At 41.0% G+C, this 20,000-nt stretch overlaps 1 protein-coding gene across 1 annotated transcript in view; it reads left to right on the plus strand.

Annotated features, from left to right (window-relative positions):
- tox (thymocyte selection-associated high mobility group box) overlaps positions 1-20,000 on the plus strand; it is a 60,692-nt gene that overhangs the window by 22,012 nt on the left and 18,680 nt on the right. The window contains exons 2-3 of the mRNA XM_061936670.1: positions 6,911-6,976; positions 8,931-9,020. Coding sequence (XP_061792654.1) covers positions 6,911-6,976; positions 8,931-9,020 — 156 coding nt within the window. The remainder of the gene's footprint in view (positions 1-6,910; positions 6,977-8,930; positions 9,021-20,000) is intronic.

A 20,000-nucleotide genomic window follows, 5' to 3' on the forward strand; every position in this document is an offset into this window, starting at 1 on the left:
TGAATTATACAAACAAGAAAAACAGCACAGTGTTCACTTATATGGCCCAATCCAAACAACCTTCCCTAGTCATGGTGCAGGAAAATATAATTAAACAGCACATAAAGTCAATGAAATGGTCACACAGAACACAACATGCTCATCAAACTCGTTGGACATTTTAATAAATGTCCAATCAACATAAAATTAAATAAATCTAAATCCATTACAAGGGATGATGGGAAAAATGCAAAACACTCTCTCCACACTTTTATATATATATATATATATATATATATATATATATATATATATATATATATATATGTATAACCCTAACCATATATATATATATATATATATGTATGTATGTATGTGTGTGTGTGTGTGTGTGTGTGTGTATATATCATTTGCATGCACTTTTTAAGCCCCCCCAGTGAAAAAGTTTGGACACCCCTGTAGTAAAGGATAAAGGAGGAAGTGATATGAAAGGAGTACATCTAGATTGCTTGCACACACCCAGCCTTGGGTTTAGCAAATAAAACAGGTGTTTGTATTGTTGCCATGGTGACAGGACAGACAAACATCAAATGTTGCGCTGACCTATCACAGCTGTGTGAGTCCTACTTCTCTCTCACTCACTTACACACACACACACACACACACACACACACACACACACACACACACACACACACACACACACACACACGCTAAGTTGATTTATGTTCTCTAATGCACTTTAGAGTAAACTGAAGTCTATCCAGAGCCTGGAGGGTGGACTAGACTATTGACATGTGTGTCCACATGTGACACTACATCTAATGAAGCTGTCAGCTCTCATTGAGTCAGGAATGAAAGTAAAACATCATGTTGAGTAACAGTATCAGTGTTTACTCCCACCACATCCATCTTGTACATCCATCCAAGTACAGTATATGTTTCACCTCACCAAACCTTCTATTGTCCTCTTCTCTCATCGTAACACTCTCTCCACCTTTCTCCCCCCTAACTCCCACCCTGACCCACTTAACTGGCTGCTTGTTATTCAAACCTTTGCTTTCACACACACACACACACACACACACACACACACACACACACACACACACACACACACACACACACACACACACTCACACACCCACACACATGAGGCGAGGGTGGCATGAAGACGAAGAGAGAGAAAGGGAGTCTCTGAAAGGGTGTACTTCCTGCTACCATGGTCAGTGTCGGTACAGGTGCTGACTAATACACTTTACCTTCTACCGGTCAGCTCTTGGAAATCCTCAGGACCATAAGCAGCCCCAAGTTGATATTTCTGTCCGGTAACACACGTGTTGCTGTCTCTGTTTAGTGCATGGGTGTCAAACTCTGGCCCGCCGGCCAAATTTGGCCCTTGAGGCGATATCAAATTAACACTAGAGCTGGCCCGCCGATTATCTTCAGCGGCGGTGCCGCGGTAACACCGCATTCACCGCTAATTCTCATACTTGCCAACCCTCCCGGGAGACTCTCAAATTTCAGTGCCCCTCCCAAAAATCGTCACGTCCGCTTTTCACCCAGTCCAGCGAATGCTGGCCCAGTCACATATGTGCGGCTTCAGCACGCACACACACGTGAATGCAAAGCATACTTGGCCAACAGCGATACAGGTTAAACCCCGCCCCCCCCAACCCCGCCCACCTCAACCCACGCACAGAGGGAGGGGGGGTTTGCAGCCTGGAAGAGTTAGGGCTGCATGGGATTCTGGGTATTTGTTTTGTTGTGTTTATGTTGTGTTACGGTGCGGATGTTCTCCCGAAATGTGTTTGTCATTCTTGTTTAGTGTGGATTCACAGTGTGGCGCATATTTCTAACAGTTTTAAAGTTATTTTTTACGGACACCCTCAGTGTAAACTGTATCGCTGTTGGCCAAGTATGCATTTACGTGTGTGTGCGTGCTGAAGTCGCACATATTTTGTGATCGGGCCGGCACGATGTTGGAATGGATGAAAAGCAGACGTGACGACAGCTCGTGGAGGACGATAAAGGCAGTGCCTTTAAGGCACGCCCCCGAAGACTGTGGTCTGGCTGGACTACGAGATATAATGACTGATGAACAACTTCGTTCGATAATGAAGGTTGCCTCAGCTCAAAGCCTGAGCCCCGACATTAATGAAGTAGCATCCAAGAAAAGATGGCAGGTATCTGGCTTGGGCACATCAGATTAGATCAGTGTGTTGCAAACTGAGCAGTTTAAAGTCCTGAATGGTTGGTTTATTCATTATTTTATTTTCTAATTTATTAGCCTGTGGAAAAAGTTAATGTTGATATTTACCTCAGAAGGCTGCAAATAGAAAAGAGGCATTCAATTTTTATTTAAATTGTATTTAATATGCCATTGATTTTTTTTAATTATTATTATTATTATTATTTGAAACTGGATTTTGCATGTCACTATAAAGTTATATAAGCCTTGCTTGTTCAATATTCAATGCAAAACTTGTTTGGGTCCCTATTAAAAGGTTAATTTGTTCAACCTTGGCCCGTGGCTTTGTTCAGTTTAAAATTTTGGCCCACTCTGTATTTGAGTTTGACACCCCTGGTTTACTGTATGCTGGCCTTAGGTCTGGATAGATGTACAGAAATGGAGACTTGGAGATCAGCGCTGACACAGATAAGCTCCTCCATCTCACCACCAATGGCATAAAAAGCCAGCTGTCAGTGGTTGTGCAAGCAGGGATTTATTGTCACCGAGTCTTTCTGGTCCTCTCACTCCCAACAACATCTCCACACTTCTTCTCTTCCCTAATGCACCTTTTAGTTTGGGAGGTGGCTTTATGGAGGACTGAGTTGATATTGTTACATCCCTACTTGGGTGTAGAAATGCATGTCAGCACTCTGGTGTACTAAGATGCTCTCTGATAGCACTGATGCTTCTCTCAACTTAACAGTGCAGTGAAGAGTTGAGTCGCAGCAAAAAGGCTAGCGGGAGTCATGGCTAGTTAAAAACGTTAATTTAAATGTTTACATTTTTAAACATTTTTCACAAAAAATTAAATTTACAATGTTTTCCTCTGTATTTGTTAAAGAAATAAATATATACAAATGACAGAGATAATTCCAATTCTCCTATTCCATGGAGAAAACAAACCTATATTGTATTTTTCAGACCATAGGGCGCACCAGATTGTAAGACACATATTTGATTTCTACATTTAAAGACTTCCTTGTGGTCTACATAACATGTAATGGTGGTTCTTTGCTCAAAATGTTGCATAGATGATGTTTTACACATCTTCAAGTCGCTTTATGACGACTCTTTAAAATGCGCCGTTTTGTGGGCGGTCTTATTTACGTGCCTCCACTTTGACAGCGTCTTCTCCTTGTTGTAGCGTTGTAGCGTGCAAGGACGGGTGTGGAAGAAGTGTCAAAAGATGGAGCTAACTGTTTGAATGACATTCACACTTTACTTCAATCTGTAACGGAGCAGCATCTCCTCATCCATGGCTCACTAGTGCATCAAAGTTTTGGTGTTTACTGGCGTCGTCTTGCAGTCCACACGTATCTCTTATTTGTGACTGCCATCTCCTGCTCACACTTAGCATTACACCATGCACCAAATAAAATAGCTTCCAGGTTAGTAAGCACAACCAGAATGATTCTGTACATTAGATGCACCGGGTTATAAGGTGTACTGTGAATTATTGAGAAAATGAAGGGATTGGAAGTGCGCCTTATAGTCCCAAAACGATACGGTGCTTTAAAGGCAACACCACAACTTAGATACACTGCATCTCATTTCTACATTTTTATAGTTGTTCTTTTTGGAACACATCCAAACTGCAAATTGTATTCAATGGTTTTGCGGAAAAAAAAGGAAATAAAGAGGCAAGGACCCCCATAGAGAAGCCCCCTGGTCTCTTTGATGATTGTATTCAACTGTTACTGTGCACTAGCAACAATATTCTAAAGCTCATTCTTTCAAAATCTACCAAAAACTTCACAGAACCCTTATTTGAAGACCTCTACTTCTCTTTAGTGATGGTGCTCCTTTCTTGTCATACCACAGCAGCTTTTAGTGATCCTGCTCCTTTCTTGATGCTAGCATTGTTAGCATTAGCTAATATGTAGTCATTTACGAGTGTCTGTGTTAGTATTATTAGTATTATTAACTTACATTGGCAGATTGTTTCCAAACTGTGTCTGTAACACGGCAGTAAAACGGCTGATCAAACAAAACAGAAGTCATCATGGACCCACTAGCTGCGCAAGCTAGCTCTCCAATCAGCTAAACAGACTTAATAACTCCACGGGGACGTTTTGGTGAATTTACTGAGGAATTTGTGAAACTGAAACAATACAAAAATAATTCCATTGTAAGTTAATAATACTAACACATACACTCGTAAATGTGTTAGCATATTAGCTTGATTACATTAAAAGCTAATATGCGAGAAAACACCTGCTCCCAAAGTGCAAAGTTATTGTTGTACAAATATGCATGAAAATACTCCTACAGACATCACATGGGACGCTTTAGTAAGTAAGAATTGTTTTAGTTATATTGTAAAATTTACAAACGTTGCTTGGAGTGATGAATAAAAAATCCATACAAGTAGAAACGCTTTTGGTGGCTAGAAGATGGAATGGCACTTCTACTTCCAGTTGAAAGCCAGTCTAAACAAAAGATGGCGCCATAGCACAAACAATAACACACCTTTTTTGTGTCTGGAAAAATAGCCGCACCGTTTTATGAGCCGCAGGGTGCAAAGTCTAGGTAAAAAGTAGTGGCTTGTCGTCCGCAGCATGACCTGAAACAAAACATGTTTTGTTTTCATTTGCATTAAAAAACATTCAATTATATTTGCTGGTATTAACAATCCTTGCAGATAAATTGCCTAATTTAAAACATAAAGCTGTCGTGAAAATGAAAAAATCACTTGCTCCCAAAGTTATTGTTGTTAACTTTTTATTTCCACTTAAGTGTATTTGGACTCTATCTTTAAAAAAACATTCTCCCACCTAACAGGTTTGTAAGCACACACCTCATTTGCATAACACCTAGCAGCTGGCACATGGAGGGGGCAGGTACACCTGTCTGTGCACCTGTCTGTCTACCTGTCTGTCCACCTGTCTGTCCAACTGTGTTTGCATGAAATGGCCTTCTCCTTGCGCAATCACCCATGTTTGGTTTGCTGTGATCACCACAACAACAATAACTTGCTGCAGTTGAAATAAAATTCGGGACTTTGTGTAATAAAACAAAATAATTGAGAATATAAGACATTTAGGATCATTTTTGAAAGGTTTCCCTTTTGTATTAAAGCTGTCAAAGTTAACATGCAAATAATCCCACAACACTACCACATTAATCATGCATAAACATCAATTAATCACAACATTTTTATCCAAATGACCTAAAATTAGGTAAATCATTAACAGACATTAATGTAATTCTAACCATGACATAAGCATTTGTTTCAATTTATTGGCAACTTTTTTTAAACTTCAATAGCAAGCAGGTGATTAACTGTGATTAATCACAAATAATCAGAATTCTAAAGGGATTAATCTGGTTTAAACAGTATTACTTTTATTTAGTGTTAATCATGATTAATCACATGTATAGTAAACCTCTAATTGTGATTAATTGCAAATATACTGTAAATTCTGGACAATAAGCTGCTGCTTTTTTCCTACACTTTGAACCCTGCGGCTTAAAAAAAACGTGCGGCTAATTCATGGATTTTTCTCTGCAGACGGCCATAACACAAATAGTTTTCAAAGACAAAAACAAGCAATTGTGTGTTATTGTTTGTGTTATAGTGCCATCTTTTGGACGAGTGTCCTTTCATTTAATGCTTTCAACCGGAAGTAGAAGTACCGTTCCGTCTCCTAATCGTTCATAGCCTTTCTACTCATATGGAATCTTCATTCATCAACGTTTGTAAGTTTTACAATATAACTAACACAATTCTTACTTACTACTTATTGTGAAACTCCTACTATTTCTGCTTGTCATCTTGTTGTTGCTTTTATTGTGAAACCTCTCTACTATTTCTGGTTGTCATCTTGTTGTTGCTTTTATTGTAAAACTCCTCTACTATTTCTGCTTGTCATCTTGTTGTTGCTTTTATTGTGAAACCTCTCTACTATTTTGCTTGTCATCTTGTTGTTGCTTTTATTGTGAAACCGCTCTACTATTTCTGGTTGTCATCTTGTTGTTGCTTTTATTGTGAAACCTCTCTACTATTTCTGGTTGTCATCTTGTTGTTGCTTTTATTGTGAAACCGCTCTACTATTTCTGGTTGTCATCTTGTTGTTGCTTTTATTGTGAAACCTCTCTACTATTTCTGGTTGTCATCTTATTGTGGTTTTTATTGTGAAACCGCTCTACTATTTCTGGTTGTCATCCTGTTGTTGCTTTTATTGTGAAACCTCTCTACTATTTCTGGTTGTCATCTTGTTGTTGCTTTTATTGTGAAACCTCTCTGCTATTTCTGGTTGTCATCTTGTTGTTGCTTTTATTGTGAAACCTCTCTACTATTTCTGGTTGTCATCTTGTTGTTGTTTTTATTGTGAAACCTCTCTACTATTTCTGGTTGTCATCTTGTTGTTGCTTTTATTGTGAAACCTCTCTACTATTTCTGGTTGTCATCTTGTTGTTGCTTTTATTGTGAAACCTCTCTACTATTTCTGGTTGTCATCTTGTTGTTGTTTTATTGTGAAACTTCACTGCTATTTCTGGTTGTCATCTTGTTGTTGCTTTTATTGTGAAACCTCTACTATTTCTGCTTGTCATCTTGTTGTTGCTTTTACTGTGAAACCTCTACTATCAAATCAAATCAAATCAACTTTATTTATAAATTTCTGGTTGTTGCTTTTATTGTGAAAGCTGTCTACTATTGGCTGTAAAAGTGTGTGTGTATGTGTGTGTTGTCTGCAGCTGGAAGGTGAGGGCATGTTCCTGAGCATGCAGGAAGTGGGCGTGGACTATGTTTCCAGCAACCAGGTGAGCGAGGTTATCTTTCATTCAGTCTTTCTTGACATTGCTAAGAGTCAACAACTCTTTACTGGGAGACTCATGAGGTCATGTACCTGTTGGTGAAAGCTGTATCACAATATTAGTGTTTTATGAAAGTCGATATCGATAATTATTGAGATTTTTTATGACTTATTGAAAATAGGAACTAGGAGAAACAAACGTAAAGATTTCTATTTGAAATGTAACTTCCTGTGATTGTAATCCTCTCACATGTCAGGCAGAAAGTAAACGACTCAAGCAATGTCAGTAAAATGTAACTTAACAAAAAAGCAACTTTTCAACCTTCATTAAATATTTCCCGAACTTTTGGGACTTCCAACACCTGTGTTGCCACTTAAAGTTAAAAGTTAAAGTTAAAGTACCAATGATTGTCACACACACACTAGGTGTGGCGAGATTATTCTCTGCATTTGACCCATCACCCTTGATCACCCCCTGGGAGGTGAGGGGAGCAGTGGGCAGCAGCGGTGGCCGCGCCCGGGAATCATTTTGGTGATTTAACCCCCAATTCCAACCCTTGATGCTGAGTGCCAAGCAGGGAGGTAATGGGTCCCATTTTTATAGTCTTTGGTATGACTCGGCCGGGGTTTGAACTCACAACCTACCGATCTCAGGGCGGACACTCTAACCACTAGGCCACTGAGTAGGTGGGGCTTGGAGTACAGGTGTGCTGACTTGCTTTACCACATACCTCACTCCCTCTTTCCTATTGGTTCAAAAAGTAGAAGTGGATGCGAACACCCACGAACCCTCAGAAAAATAAAAGAAGAAGAAGAAGAACGCCTACATGCAATTACTGCTATCATGGCCGAAGCTCCAAAACAACCAAAGAAACAAAAAGTTTTGACTGAGGAGACAAAAAATAAAAAGGACAGTCAGGATCAACATTGCCCCGACTTTCACTCGCTGGTGTGACCTGCTGGACTAGTAAGATGGATTCTTATTTAAAAAAAAAAAAAAAAAAAAAAAAAAAAAAAAATATATATATATATATAAAACTTTTTTTTAAATTGATTTTTGAAAATTATGAATCGATTAAGAATTAGGATGAGTAAAAATCGCAATTCAGATGTGAATCTTTTTTTTTTTTCCCCAGCCCTAAATATTATAATGATGATAATTATAATGACACAGGTCACAGGTTAGAAAAGCTCCTCATGTTGCATGGAGATGGGCTCAAATAGTGTTTTTAAAAATGTATTCTTGTAAAAAAATAAAATTTTTGGATCGAATAAGTCGAACAACCTGACTTATCTGAGGTCGGGTTGCGGGGGCAGCAGCCAAAGCAAAGAAAGCCAGACTTCCCTCTCCCTGGGTACTTCTCCAGCTCCTGCCAGGTGTTCCAGGCCAGCTGGCCCTCCAGCAGGAACAAGACATTGATTATACGTACATGTCCTTTAAAACTGACTTTCAAACAACCTTGCAAAATAGTTGTATTTGTACATTGACACAACGTTGATTTCTAACCTTGGATCCACCTTGTTTGGTCTCATCAATGGCAACATTGATTCAACTTTGTATTTGTCTTGGAGAATATTGCTTGGAAAATGACCAACATTCAATGTACACTAACTAGTAAATACTAACATCACTTACATAACTAGTAAATACTAACATCACTTACATAACTATTAAATACTAACATCACTTACACTAACTAGTAACATCAGGTACACTAACTAGTAAATACTAACATCACTTACACTAACTAGTAACATCAAGTACACTAACTAGTAAATACTAATGTCACGTACACTAACTAGTAACATCAGGTACACTAACTAGTAAATACTAACATCAGGTACACTAACTAGTAACATCAGGTACGCTAACTAGTCTCTCTCTGCTGGCTTTGTCCTCACTTTCCTTTTTGCTGTTGTTGACCTCTGACCTTCTTGGGCCCGCCCTAACCTTCCCACAGTTCCGTGTGCCGCAGCCTCTCAGTAAGGCCACGCCCCCTAACCCCGCCCCCCAGCACTGGAGGAGGGACGACACGCAGCGTCTACCCTGGGTGATCACACACACACACACACACACACTCATACACACACTTTGTTTACAACTTACAGATATGAAATGATAAAGCATTATTGTTGATATTGTGCATCATTTTAATTTTCCTAACATATTTTACGCACACAATTGGCGATCACTCCAGCAGCACTGAGAGCAGACTCAGCCTAACTACCTCTTGGTAATGTTGCAATTTTCAACATCAACAAAGCAATTGACTCAAAAAACAAAACAAAAAAGGCTCTACAGTATAAAGTAAGGCTTTGCTTTTCTAAAATATGTCCTATCTTGCTGCTAATATACATTAGCTTTGCTAATGACATGCTACTGATTAGCATTAGCGATTTTGCATGGCGATTTCAACACCTCCAAATGTGATAATGAAAACTACAACTAAGATGCACGTTACAATCAAACAGCTGGTGTGCAACAAGTACAATACTTACAGTATTAACACTTTGTAGGGCACAACAACACAGCATAATGCCATCTTGCAGTTACAACTGTAGTTGCAACTTAATGTCATACTTGTAAAAAAGGCAATAAACTAAATATTTTATTATAAAAAACAAATGATATTTATTAATTATTACAAAAGTACCCAAAATGAATATGTTGCTATCGGCGCCCTAGTACTGGTACTGGGAATTAGAACTGTATGGGATCAAATGTGAATAGTACCGGTCCCTAGTGTGAACGGTACCGGTCCCCAGTGTCTCTGCTTTTCTTGATGATTCTCTTGCAAGCATAATCTCACATTTTAGGAAACAACCCCCTCCTACCCCCCACATATATAAGCTGCAGGTTATACTTTGTGAAATGACTTATTTACACAGAAATACTCTGTGTATAACTAATTGTTTCCCAAAAAAAACAAATTTTTGTGCGACTACAAGCACAGCGCTTTTATTTTGATGGTGCGATAAGTGCAAATGAAGCATGTGTGAATGTTTGTGGGGGAAATGAAGACGAGCGTGGAGGTGTGGGAAGTGGGCTCATTTGTGGGTAAAAGGACTTGATCCTGACTACATTAGTCTTCCTGCAAGAAGGACTTGATCCTGACTACATTAGTCTTCCTGCAAGAAGGACTTGATCCTGACTACATTAGTCTTCCTGCAAGAAGGTCTTGATCCTGACTACATTAGTCTTCCTGCAAGAAGGACTTGATCCTGACTACATTAGTCTTCCTGCAAGAAGGACTTGCTCCTGACTACATTAGTCTTCCTGCAAGAAGGACTTGATCCTGACTACATTAGTCTTCCTGCAAGAAGGACTTGAACCTGACTACATTAGTCTTCCTGCAAGAAGGACTTGAACCTGACTACATTAGTCTTTCTGCAAGAAGGTCTTGATCCTGACTACATTAGTCTTCCTGCAAGAAGGACTTGATCCTGACTACATTAGTCTTCCTGCAAGAAGGACTTGAACCTGACTACATTAGTCTTCCTGCAAGAAGGACTTGATCCTGACTACATTAGTCTTCCTGCAAGAAGGACTTGAACCTGACTACATTAGTCTTCCTACAAGAAGGACTTGATCCTGACTACATTAGTCTTCCTGCAAGAAGGACTTGAACCTGACTACATTAGTCTTCCTGCAAGAAGGACTTGATCCTGACTACATTAGTCTTCCTGCAAGGACTTGATCCTGACTACATTAGTCTTCCTGCAAGAAGGACTTGAACCTGACTACATTAGTCTTCCTGCAAGAAGGACTTGAACCTGACTACATTAGTCTTCCTGCAAGAAGGACTTGATCCTGACTACATTAGTCTTCCTGCAAGAAGGACTTGATCCTGACTACATTAGTCTTCCTGCAAGAAGGACTTGATCCTGACTACATTAGTCTTCCTGCAAGAAGGACTTGAACCTGACTACATTAGTCTTCCTGCAACAAGGACTTGATCCTGACTACATTAGTCTTCTTGCAAGAAGGACTTGATCCTGACTGCATTAGTCTTCCTGCAAGAAGGACTTGAACCTGACTACATTAGTCTTCCTGCAAGAAGGACTTGATCCTGACTACATTAGTCTTCTGCAAGAAGGACTTGAACCTGACTACATTAGTCTTCCTGCAAGAAGGACTTGAACCTGACTACATTAGTCTTCCTGCAAGAAGGACTTGATCCTGACTACATTAGTCTTCCTGCAAGAAGGACTTGATCCTGACTACATTAGTCTTCCTGCAAGAAGGACTTGATCCTGACTACATTAGTCTTCCTGCAAGAAGGACTTGAACCTGACTACATTAGTCTTCCTGCAACAAGGACTTGATCCTGACTACATTAGTCTTCTTGCAAGAAGGACTTGATCCTGACTGCATTAGTCTTCCTGCAAGAAGGACTTGAACCTGACTACATTAGTCTTCCTGCAAGAAGGACTTGATCCTGACTACATTAGTCTTCTGCAAGAAGGACTTGAACCTGACTACATTAGTCTTCCTGCAAGAAGGACTTGATACTGACTACATTAGTCTTCCTGCAAGAAGGACTTGATCCTGACTACATTAGTCTTCCTGCAAGAAGGACTTGATCCTGACTACATTAGTCTTCCTGCAAGGACTTGATCCTGACTACATTAGTCTTCCTGCAAGAAGGACTTGAACCTGACTACATTAGTCTTCCTGCAAGAAGGACTTGATCCTGACTACATTAGTCTTCCTGCAAGAAGGACTTGATCCTGACTACATTAGTTTTCCTGCAAGAAGGACTTGAACCTGACTACATTAGTCTTCCTGCAACAAGGACTTGATCCTGACTACATTAGTCTTCCTGCAAGAAGGATTTGATCCTGACTGCATTAGTCTTCCTGCAAGAAGGACTTGAACCTGACTACATTAGTCTTCCTGCAAGAAGGACTTGATCCTGACTACATTAGTCTTCCTGCAAGAAGGACTTGAACCTGACTACATTAGTCTTCCTACAAGAAGGACTTGATCCTGACTACATAAGTCTTCCTGCAAGAAGGACTTGATACTGACTACATTAGTCTTCCTGCAAGAAGGACTTGATCCTGACTACATTAGTCTTTCTGCAAGGACTTGATCCTGACTACATTAGTCTTCCTGCAAGAAGGACTTGAACCTGACTACATTAGTCTTCCTGCAAGAAGGACTTGAACCTGACTACATTAGTCTTCCTGCAAGAAGGACTTGATCCTGACTACATTAGTCTTCCTGCAAGAAGGACTTGATCCTGACTACATTAGTCTTCCTGCAAGAACTTGATCCTGACTACATTAGTCTTCCTGCAAGAAGGACTTGATCCTGACTACATTAGTCTTCCTGCGAGAAGGACTTGAACCTGACTACATTAGTCTTCCTGCAAGAAGGACTTGATCCTGACTACATTAGTCTTTCTGCAAGAAGGACTTGAACCTGACTACATTAGCCTTCCTGCAAGAAGGACTTGATCCTGACTACATTAGTCTTCCTGCAAGAAGGACTTGATCCTGACTACATTAGTCTTCCTGCGAGAAGGACTTGAACCTGACTACATTAGTCTTCCTGCAAGAAGGACTTGATCCTGACTACATTAGTCTTTCTGCAAGAAGGACTTGAACCTGACTACATTAGTCTTCCTGCAAGAAGGACTTGATCCTGACTACATTAGTCTTCCTGCAAGAAGGACTTGATCCTGACTACATTAGTCTTCCTGCAAGGACTTGATCCTGACTACATTAGTCTTCCTGCAAGAAGAACTTGAACCTGACTACATTAGTCTTCCTGCAAGAAGGACTTGATCCTGACTACATTAGTCTTCCTGCAAGGACTTGATCCTGACTACATTAGTCTTCCTGCAAGAAGAACTTGAACCTGACTACATTAGTCTTCCTGCAAGAAGGACTTGAACCTGACTACATTAGTCTTCCTGCAAGAAGGACTTGAACCTGACTACATTAGTCTTCCTGCAAGAAGGACTTGAACCTGACTACATTAGTCTTCCTGCAAAAAGGACTTGATCCTGACTACATTAGTCTTCCTGCAAGAAGGACTTGATACTGACTACATTAGTCTTCTTGCAAGAAGGACTTGATCCTGACTACATTAGTCTTCCTGCAAGAAGGACTTGATCCTGACTGCATTAGTCTTCCTGCAAGAAGGACTTGATCCTGACTACATTAGTCTTCCTGCAAGGACTTGATCCTGACTACATTAGTCTTCCTGCAAGAAGGACTTGAACCTGACTACATTAGTCTTCCTGCAAGAAGGACTTGATCCTGACTACATTAGTCTTCCTGCAAGAAGGACTTGATCCTGACTACATTAGTTTTCCTGCAAGAAGGACTTGAACCTGACTACATTAGTCTTCCTGCAACAAGGACTTGATCCTGACTACATTAGTCTTCCTGCAAGAAGGATTTGATCCTGACTGCATTAGTCTTCCTGCAAGAAGGACTTGAACCTGACTACATTAGTCTTCCTGCAAGAAGGACTTGATCCTGACTACATTAGTCTTCCTGCAAGAAGGACTTGAACCTGACTACATTAGTCTTCCTACAAGAAGGACTTGATCCTGACTACATAAGTCTTCCTGCAAGAAGGACTTGATACTGACTACATTAGTCTTCCTGCAAGAAGGACTTGATCCTGACTACATTAGTCTTTCTGCAAGGACTTGATCCTGACTACATTAGTCTTCCTGCAAGAAGGACTTGAACCTGACTACATTAGTCTTCCTGCAAGAAGGACTTGAACCTGACTACATTAGTCTTCCTGCAAGAAGGACTTGATCCTGACTACATTAGTCTTCCTGCAAGAAGGACTTGATCCTGACTACATTAGTCTTCCTGCAAGAACTTGATCCTGACTACATTAGTCTTCCTGCAAGAAGGACTTGATCCTGACTACATTAGTCTTCCTGCGAGAAGGACTTGAACCTGACTACATTAGTCTTCCTGCAAGAAGGACTTGATCCTGACTACATTAGTCTTTCTGCAAGAAGGACTTGAACCTGACTACATTAGCCTTCCTGCAAGAAGGACTTGATCCTGACTACATTAGTCTTCCTGCAAGAAGGACTTGATCCTGACTACATTAGTCTTCCTGCGAGAAGGACTTGAACCTGACTACATTAGTCTTCCTGCAAGAAGGACTTGATCCTGACTACATTAGTCTTTCTGCAAGAAGGACTTGAACCTGACTACATTAGTCTTCCTGCAAGAAGGACTTGATCCTGACTACATTAGTCTTCCTGCAAGAAGGACTTGATCCTGACTACATTAGTCTTCCTGCAAGGACTTGATCCTGACTACATTAGTCTTCCTGCAAGAAGAACTTGAACCTGACTACATTAGTCTTCCTGCAAGAAGGACTTGATCCTGACTACATTAGTCTTCCTGCAAGGACTTGATCCTGACTACATTAGTCTTCCTGCAAGAAGAACTTGAACCTGACTACATTAGTCTTCCTGCAAGAAGGACTTGAACCTGACTACATTAGTCTTCCTGCAAGAAGGACTTGAACCTGACTACATTAGTCTTCCTGCAAGAAGGACTTGAACCTGACTACATTAGTCTTCCTGCAAAAAGGACTTGATCCTGACTACATTAGTCTTCCTGCAAGAAGGACTTGATACTGACTACATTAGTCTTCTTGCAAGAAGGACTTGATCCTGACTACATTAGTCTTCCTGCAAGAAGGACTTGATCCTGACTGCATTAGTCTTCCTGCAAGAAGGACTTGACCCTGACTACATTAGTCTTCCTGCAAGAAGGACTTGGTCCTGACTACATTAGTCTTCCTGCAAGAAGGACTTGAACCTGACTACATTAGTCTTCCTACAAGAAGGACTTGATCCTGACTACATTAGTCTTCCTGCAAGAAGGACTTGAACCTGACTACATTAGTCTTCCTACAAGAAGGACTTGATCCTGACTACATTAGTCTTCCTGCAAGAAGGACTTGATCCTGACTGCATTAGTCTTCCTGCAAGAAGGACTTGACCCTGACTACATTAGTCTTCCTGCAAGAAGGACTTGGTCCTGACTACATTAGTCTTCCTGCAAGAAGGACTTGAACCTGACTACATTAGTCTTCCTACAAGAAGGACTTGATCCTGACTACATTAGTCTTCCTGCAAGAAGGACTTGATCCTGACTACATTAGTTTTCCTGCAAGAAGGACTTGAACCTGACTACATTAGTCTTCCTGCAACAAGGACTTGATCCTGACTACATTAGTCTTCCTGCAAGAAGGATTTGATCCTGACTGCATTAGTCTTCCTGCAAGAAGGACTTGAACCTGACTACATTAGTCTTCCTGCAAGAAGGACTTGATCCTGACTACATTAGTCTTCCTGCAAGAAGGACTTGAACCTGACTACATTAGTCTTCCTACAAGAAGGACTTGATCCTGACTACATTAGTCTTCCTGCAAGAAGGACTTGATACTGACTACATTAGTCTTCCTGCAAGAAGGACTTGATCCAGACTACATTAGTCTTTCTGCAAGGACTTGATCCTGACTACATTAGTCTTCCTGCAAGAAGGACTTGAACCTGACTACATTAGTCTTCCTGCAAGAAGGACTTGAACCTGACTATATTAGTCTTCCTGCAAGAAGGACTTGATCCTGACTACATTAGTCTTCCTGCAAGAAGGACTTGATCCTGACTACATTAGTCTTCCTGCAAGAACTTGATCCTGACTACATTAGTCTTCCTGCAAGAAGGACTTGATCCTGACTACATTAGTCTTCCTGCGAGAAGGACTTGAACCTGACTACATTAGTCTTCCTGCAAGAAGGACTTGAACCTGACTACATTAGTCTTTCTGCAAGAAGGACTTGAACCTGACTACATTAGCCTTCCTGCAAGAAGGACTTGATCCTGACTACATTAGTCTTCCTGCAAGAAGGACTTGATCCTGACTACATTAGTCTTCCTGCGAGAAGGACTTGAACCTGACTACATTAGTCTTCCTGCAAGAAGGACTTGATCCTGACTACATTAGTCTTTCTGCAAGAAGGACTTGAACCTGACTACATTAGTCTTCCTGCAAGAAGGACTTGATCCTGACTACATTAGTCTTCCTGCAAGAAGGACTTGATCCTGACTACATTAGTCTTCCTGCAAGGACTTGATCCTGACTACATTAGTCTTCTTGCAAGAAGAACTTGAACCTGACTACATTAGTCTTCCTGCAAGAAGGACTTGAACCTGACTACATTAGTCTTCCTGCAAGAAGGACTTGAACCTGACTACATTAGTCTTCCTGCAAGAAGGACTTGAACCTGACTACATTAGTCTTCCTGCAAGAAGGACTTGATCCTGACTACATTAGTCTTCCTGCAAGAAGGACTTGATACTGACTACATTAGTCTTCTTGCAAGAAGGACTTGATCCTGACTACATTAGTCTTCCTGCAAGAAGGACTTGATCCTGACTGCATTAGTCTTCCTGCAAGAAGGACTTGACCCTGACTACATTAGTCTTCCTGCAAGAAGGACTTGGTCCTGACTACATTAGTCTTCCTGCAAGAAGGACTTGAACCTGACTACATTAGTCTTCCTACAAGAAGGACTTGATCCTGACTACATTAGTCTTCCTGCAAGAAGGACTTGAACCTGACTACATTAGTCTTCCTACAAGAAGGACTTGATCCTGACTACATTAGTCTTCCTGCAAGAAGGACTTGATACTGACTACATTAGTCTTCCTGCAAGAAGAACTTGATCCTGACTACATTAGTCTTTCTGCAAGGACTTGATCCTGACTACATTAGTCTTCCTGCAAGAAGGACTTGAACCTGACTACATTAGTCTTCCTGCAAGAAGGACTTGAACCTGACTACATTAATCTTCCTGCAAGAAGGACTTGATCCTGACTACATTAGTCTTCCTGCAAGAAGGACTTGATCCTGACTACATTAGTCTTCCTGCAAGGACTTGATCCTGACTACATTAGTCTTCCTGCAAGAAGGACTTGATCCTGACTACATTAGTCTTCCTGCGAGAAGGACTTGAACCTGACTACATTAGTCTTCCTGCAAGAAGGACTTGATCCTGACTACTTTAGTCTTTCTGCAAGAAGGACTTGAACCTGACTACATTAGCCTTCCTGCAAGAAGGAATTGATCCTGACTACATTAGTCTTCCTGCAAGAAGGACTTGATCCTGACTACATTAGTCTTCCTGCGAGAAGGACTTGAACCTGACTACATTAGTCTTCTTGCAAGAAGGACTTGATCCTGACTACATTAGTCATTCTGCAAGAAGGACTTGAACCTGACTACATTAGTCTTCCTGCAAGAAGGACTTGATCCTGACTACATTAGTCTTCCTGCAAGAAGGACTTGATCCTGACTACATTAGTCTTCCTGCAAGGACTTGATCCTGACTACATTAGTCTTCCTGCAAGAAGAACTTGAACCTGACTACATTAGTCTTCCTGCAAGAAGGACTTGAACCTGACTACATTAGTCTTCCTGCAAGAAGGACTTGAACCTGACTACATTAGTCTTCCTGCAAGAAGGACTTGAACCTGACTACATTAGTCTTCCTGCAAGAAGGACTTGATCCTGACTACATTAGTCTTCCTGCAAGAAGGACTTGATACTGACTACATTAGTCTTCTTGCAAGAAGGACTTGATCCTGACTACATTAGTCTTCCTGCAAGAAGGACTTGATCCTGACTGCATTAGTCTTCCTGCAAGAAGGACTTGACCCTGACTACATTAGTCTTCCTGCAAGAAGGACTTGGTCCTGACTACATTAGTCTTCCTGCAAGAAGGACTTGAACCTGACTACATTAGTCTTCCTACAAGAAGGACTTGATCCTGACTACATTAGTCTTCCTGCAAGAAGGACTTGAACCTGACTACATTAGTCTTCCTACAAGAAGGACTTCATCCTGACTACATTAGTCTTCCTGCAAGAAGGACTTGATACTGACTACATTAGTCTTCCTGCAAGAAGAACTTGATCCTGACTACATTAGTCTTTCTGCAAGGACTTGATCCTGACTACATTAGTCTTCCTGCAAGAAGGACTTGAACCTGACTACATTAGTCTTCCTGCAAGAAGGACTTGAACCTGACTACATTAATCTTCCTGCAAGAAGGACTTGATCCTGACTACATTAGTCTTCCTGCAAGAAGGACTTGATCCTGACTACATTAGTCTTCCTGCAAGGACTTGATCCTGACTACATTAGTCTTCCCGCAAGAAGGACTTGATCCTGACTACATTAGTCTTCCTGCGATAAGGACTTGAACCTGACTACATTAGTCTTCCTGCAAGAAGGACTTGATCCTGACTACTTTAGTCTTTCTGAAAGAAGGACTTGAACCTGACTACATTAGCCTTCCTGCAAGAAGGAATTGATCCTGACTACATTAGTCTTCCTGCAAGAAGGACTTGATCCTGACTACATTAGTCTTCCTGCGAGAAGGACTTGAACCTGACTACATTAGTCTTCTTGCAAGAAGGACTTGATCCTGACTACATTAGTCATTCTGCAAGAAGGACTTGAACCTGACTACATTAGTCTTCCTGCAAGAAGGACTTGATCCTGACTACATTAGTCTTCCTGTAAGAAGGACTTGATCCTGACTACATTAGTCTTCCTGCAAGAAGGACTTGAACCTGACTACATTAGTCTTCCTGCAAGAAGGACTTGAACCTGACTACATTAGTCTTCCTGCAAGAAGGACTTGAACCTGACTACATTAGTGTTCCTGCAAGAAGGACTTGAACCTGACTACATTAGTCTTCCTGCAAGAAGGACTTGATCCTGACTACATTAGTCTTCCTGCAAGGACTTGATCCTGACTACATTAGTCTTCCTGTAAGAAGGACTTGATCCTGACTACATTAGTCTTCCTGCAAGAAGGACTTGATCCTGACTACATTAGTCTTCCTGCAAGAAGGACTTGATCCTGACTACATTAGTCTTCCTGCAAGAAGGACTTGAACCTGACTGCATTAGTCTTCCTGCAAGAAGGACTTGATCCTGACTACATTAGTCTTCCTGCAAGAAGGACTTGATCCTGACTACATTAGTCTTCCGGCAAGGACTTGATCCTGACTACATTAGTCTTCCTGCAAGAAGGACTTGAACCTGACTACATTAGTCTTCCTGCAAGAAGGACTTGATCCTGACTACATTAGTCTTCCTGCAAGAAGGACTTGAACCTGACTACATTAGTCTTCCTGCAAGAAGGACTTGATCCTGACTACATTAGTCTTCCTGCAAGAAGGACTTGATCCTGACTACATTAGTCTTCCTGCAAGAAGGACTTGATCCTGACTACATTAGTCTTCCTGCAAGAAGGACTTGATCCTGACTACATTAGTCTTCCTGCAAGAAGGACTTGATCCTGACTACATTAGTCTTCCTGCAAGAAGGACTTGATCCTGACTACATTAGTCTTCCTGCAAGAAGGACTTGATCCTGACTACATTAGTCTTCCTGCAAGAAGGACTTGATCCTGACTACATTAGTCTTCCTGCAAGAAGGACTTGATCCTGACTACATTAGTCTTCCTGCAAGAAGGACTTGATCCTGACTACATTAGTCTTCCTGCAAGAAGGACTTGATCCTGACTACATTAGTCTTCCTGCAAGAAGGACTTGATCCTGACTACATTAGTCTTCCTGCAAGAAGGACTTGCACCTGACTACATTAGTCTTCCTGCAAGAAGGACTTGAACCTGACTACATTAGTCTTCCTGCAAGAAGGACTTGATCCTGACTACATTAGTCTTCCTGCAAGAAGGACTTGATCCTGACTACATTAGTCTTCCTGCAAGAAGGACTTGATCCTGACTACATTAGTCTTCCTGCAAGAAGGACTTGATCCTGACTACATTAGTCTTCCTGCAAGAAGGACTTGATCCTGACTACATTAGTCCTCCTGCAAGAAGGCTTTAGTGTCGCCATGAAAGGAGACAAGGGCCAGTCATTTATTCACAGCATGAAGAAGAGATTGAAGAAATAGGACAACAAGTCTCATTTATGCAGCGCTTCAACTGGCAACTC

The sequence above is a fragment of the Nerophis lumbriciformis genome, linkage group LG03 (genome assembly GCF_033978685.3).
Source record: "Nerophis lumbriciformis linkage group LG03, RoL_Nlum_v2.1, whole genome shotgun sequence".
Classification (NCBI taxonomy): domain Eukaryota; kingdom Metazoa; phylum Chordata; class Actinopteri; order Syngnathiformes; family Syngnathidae; genus Nerophis; species Nerophis lumbriciformis.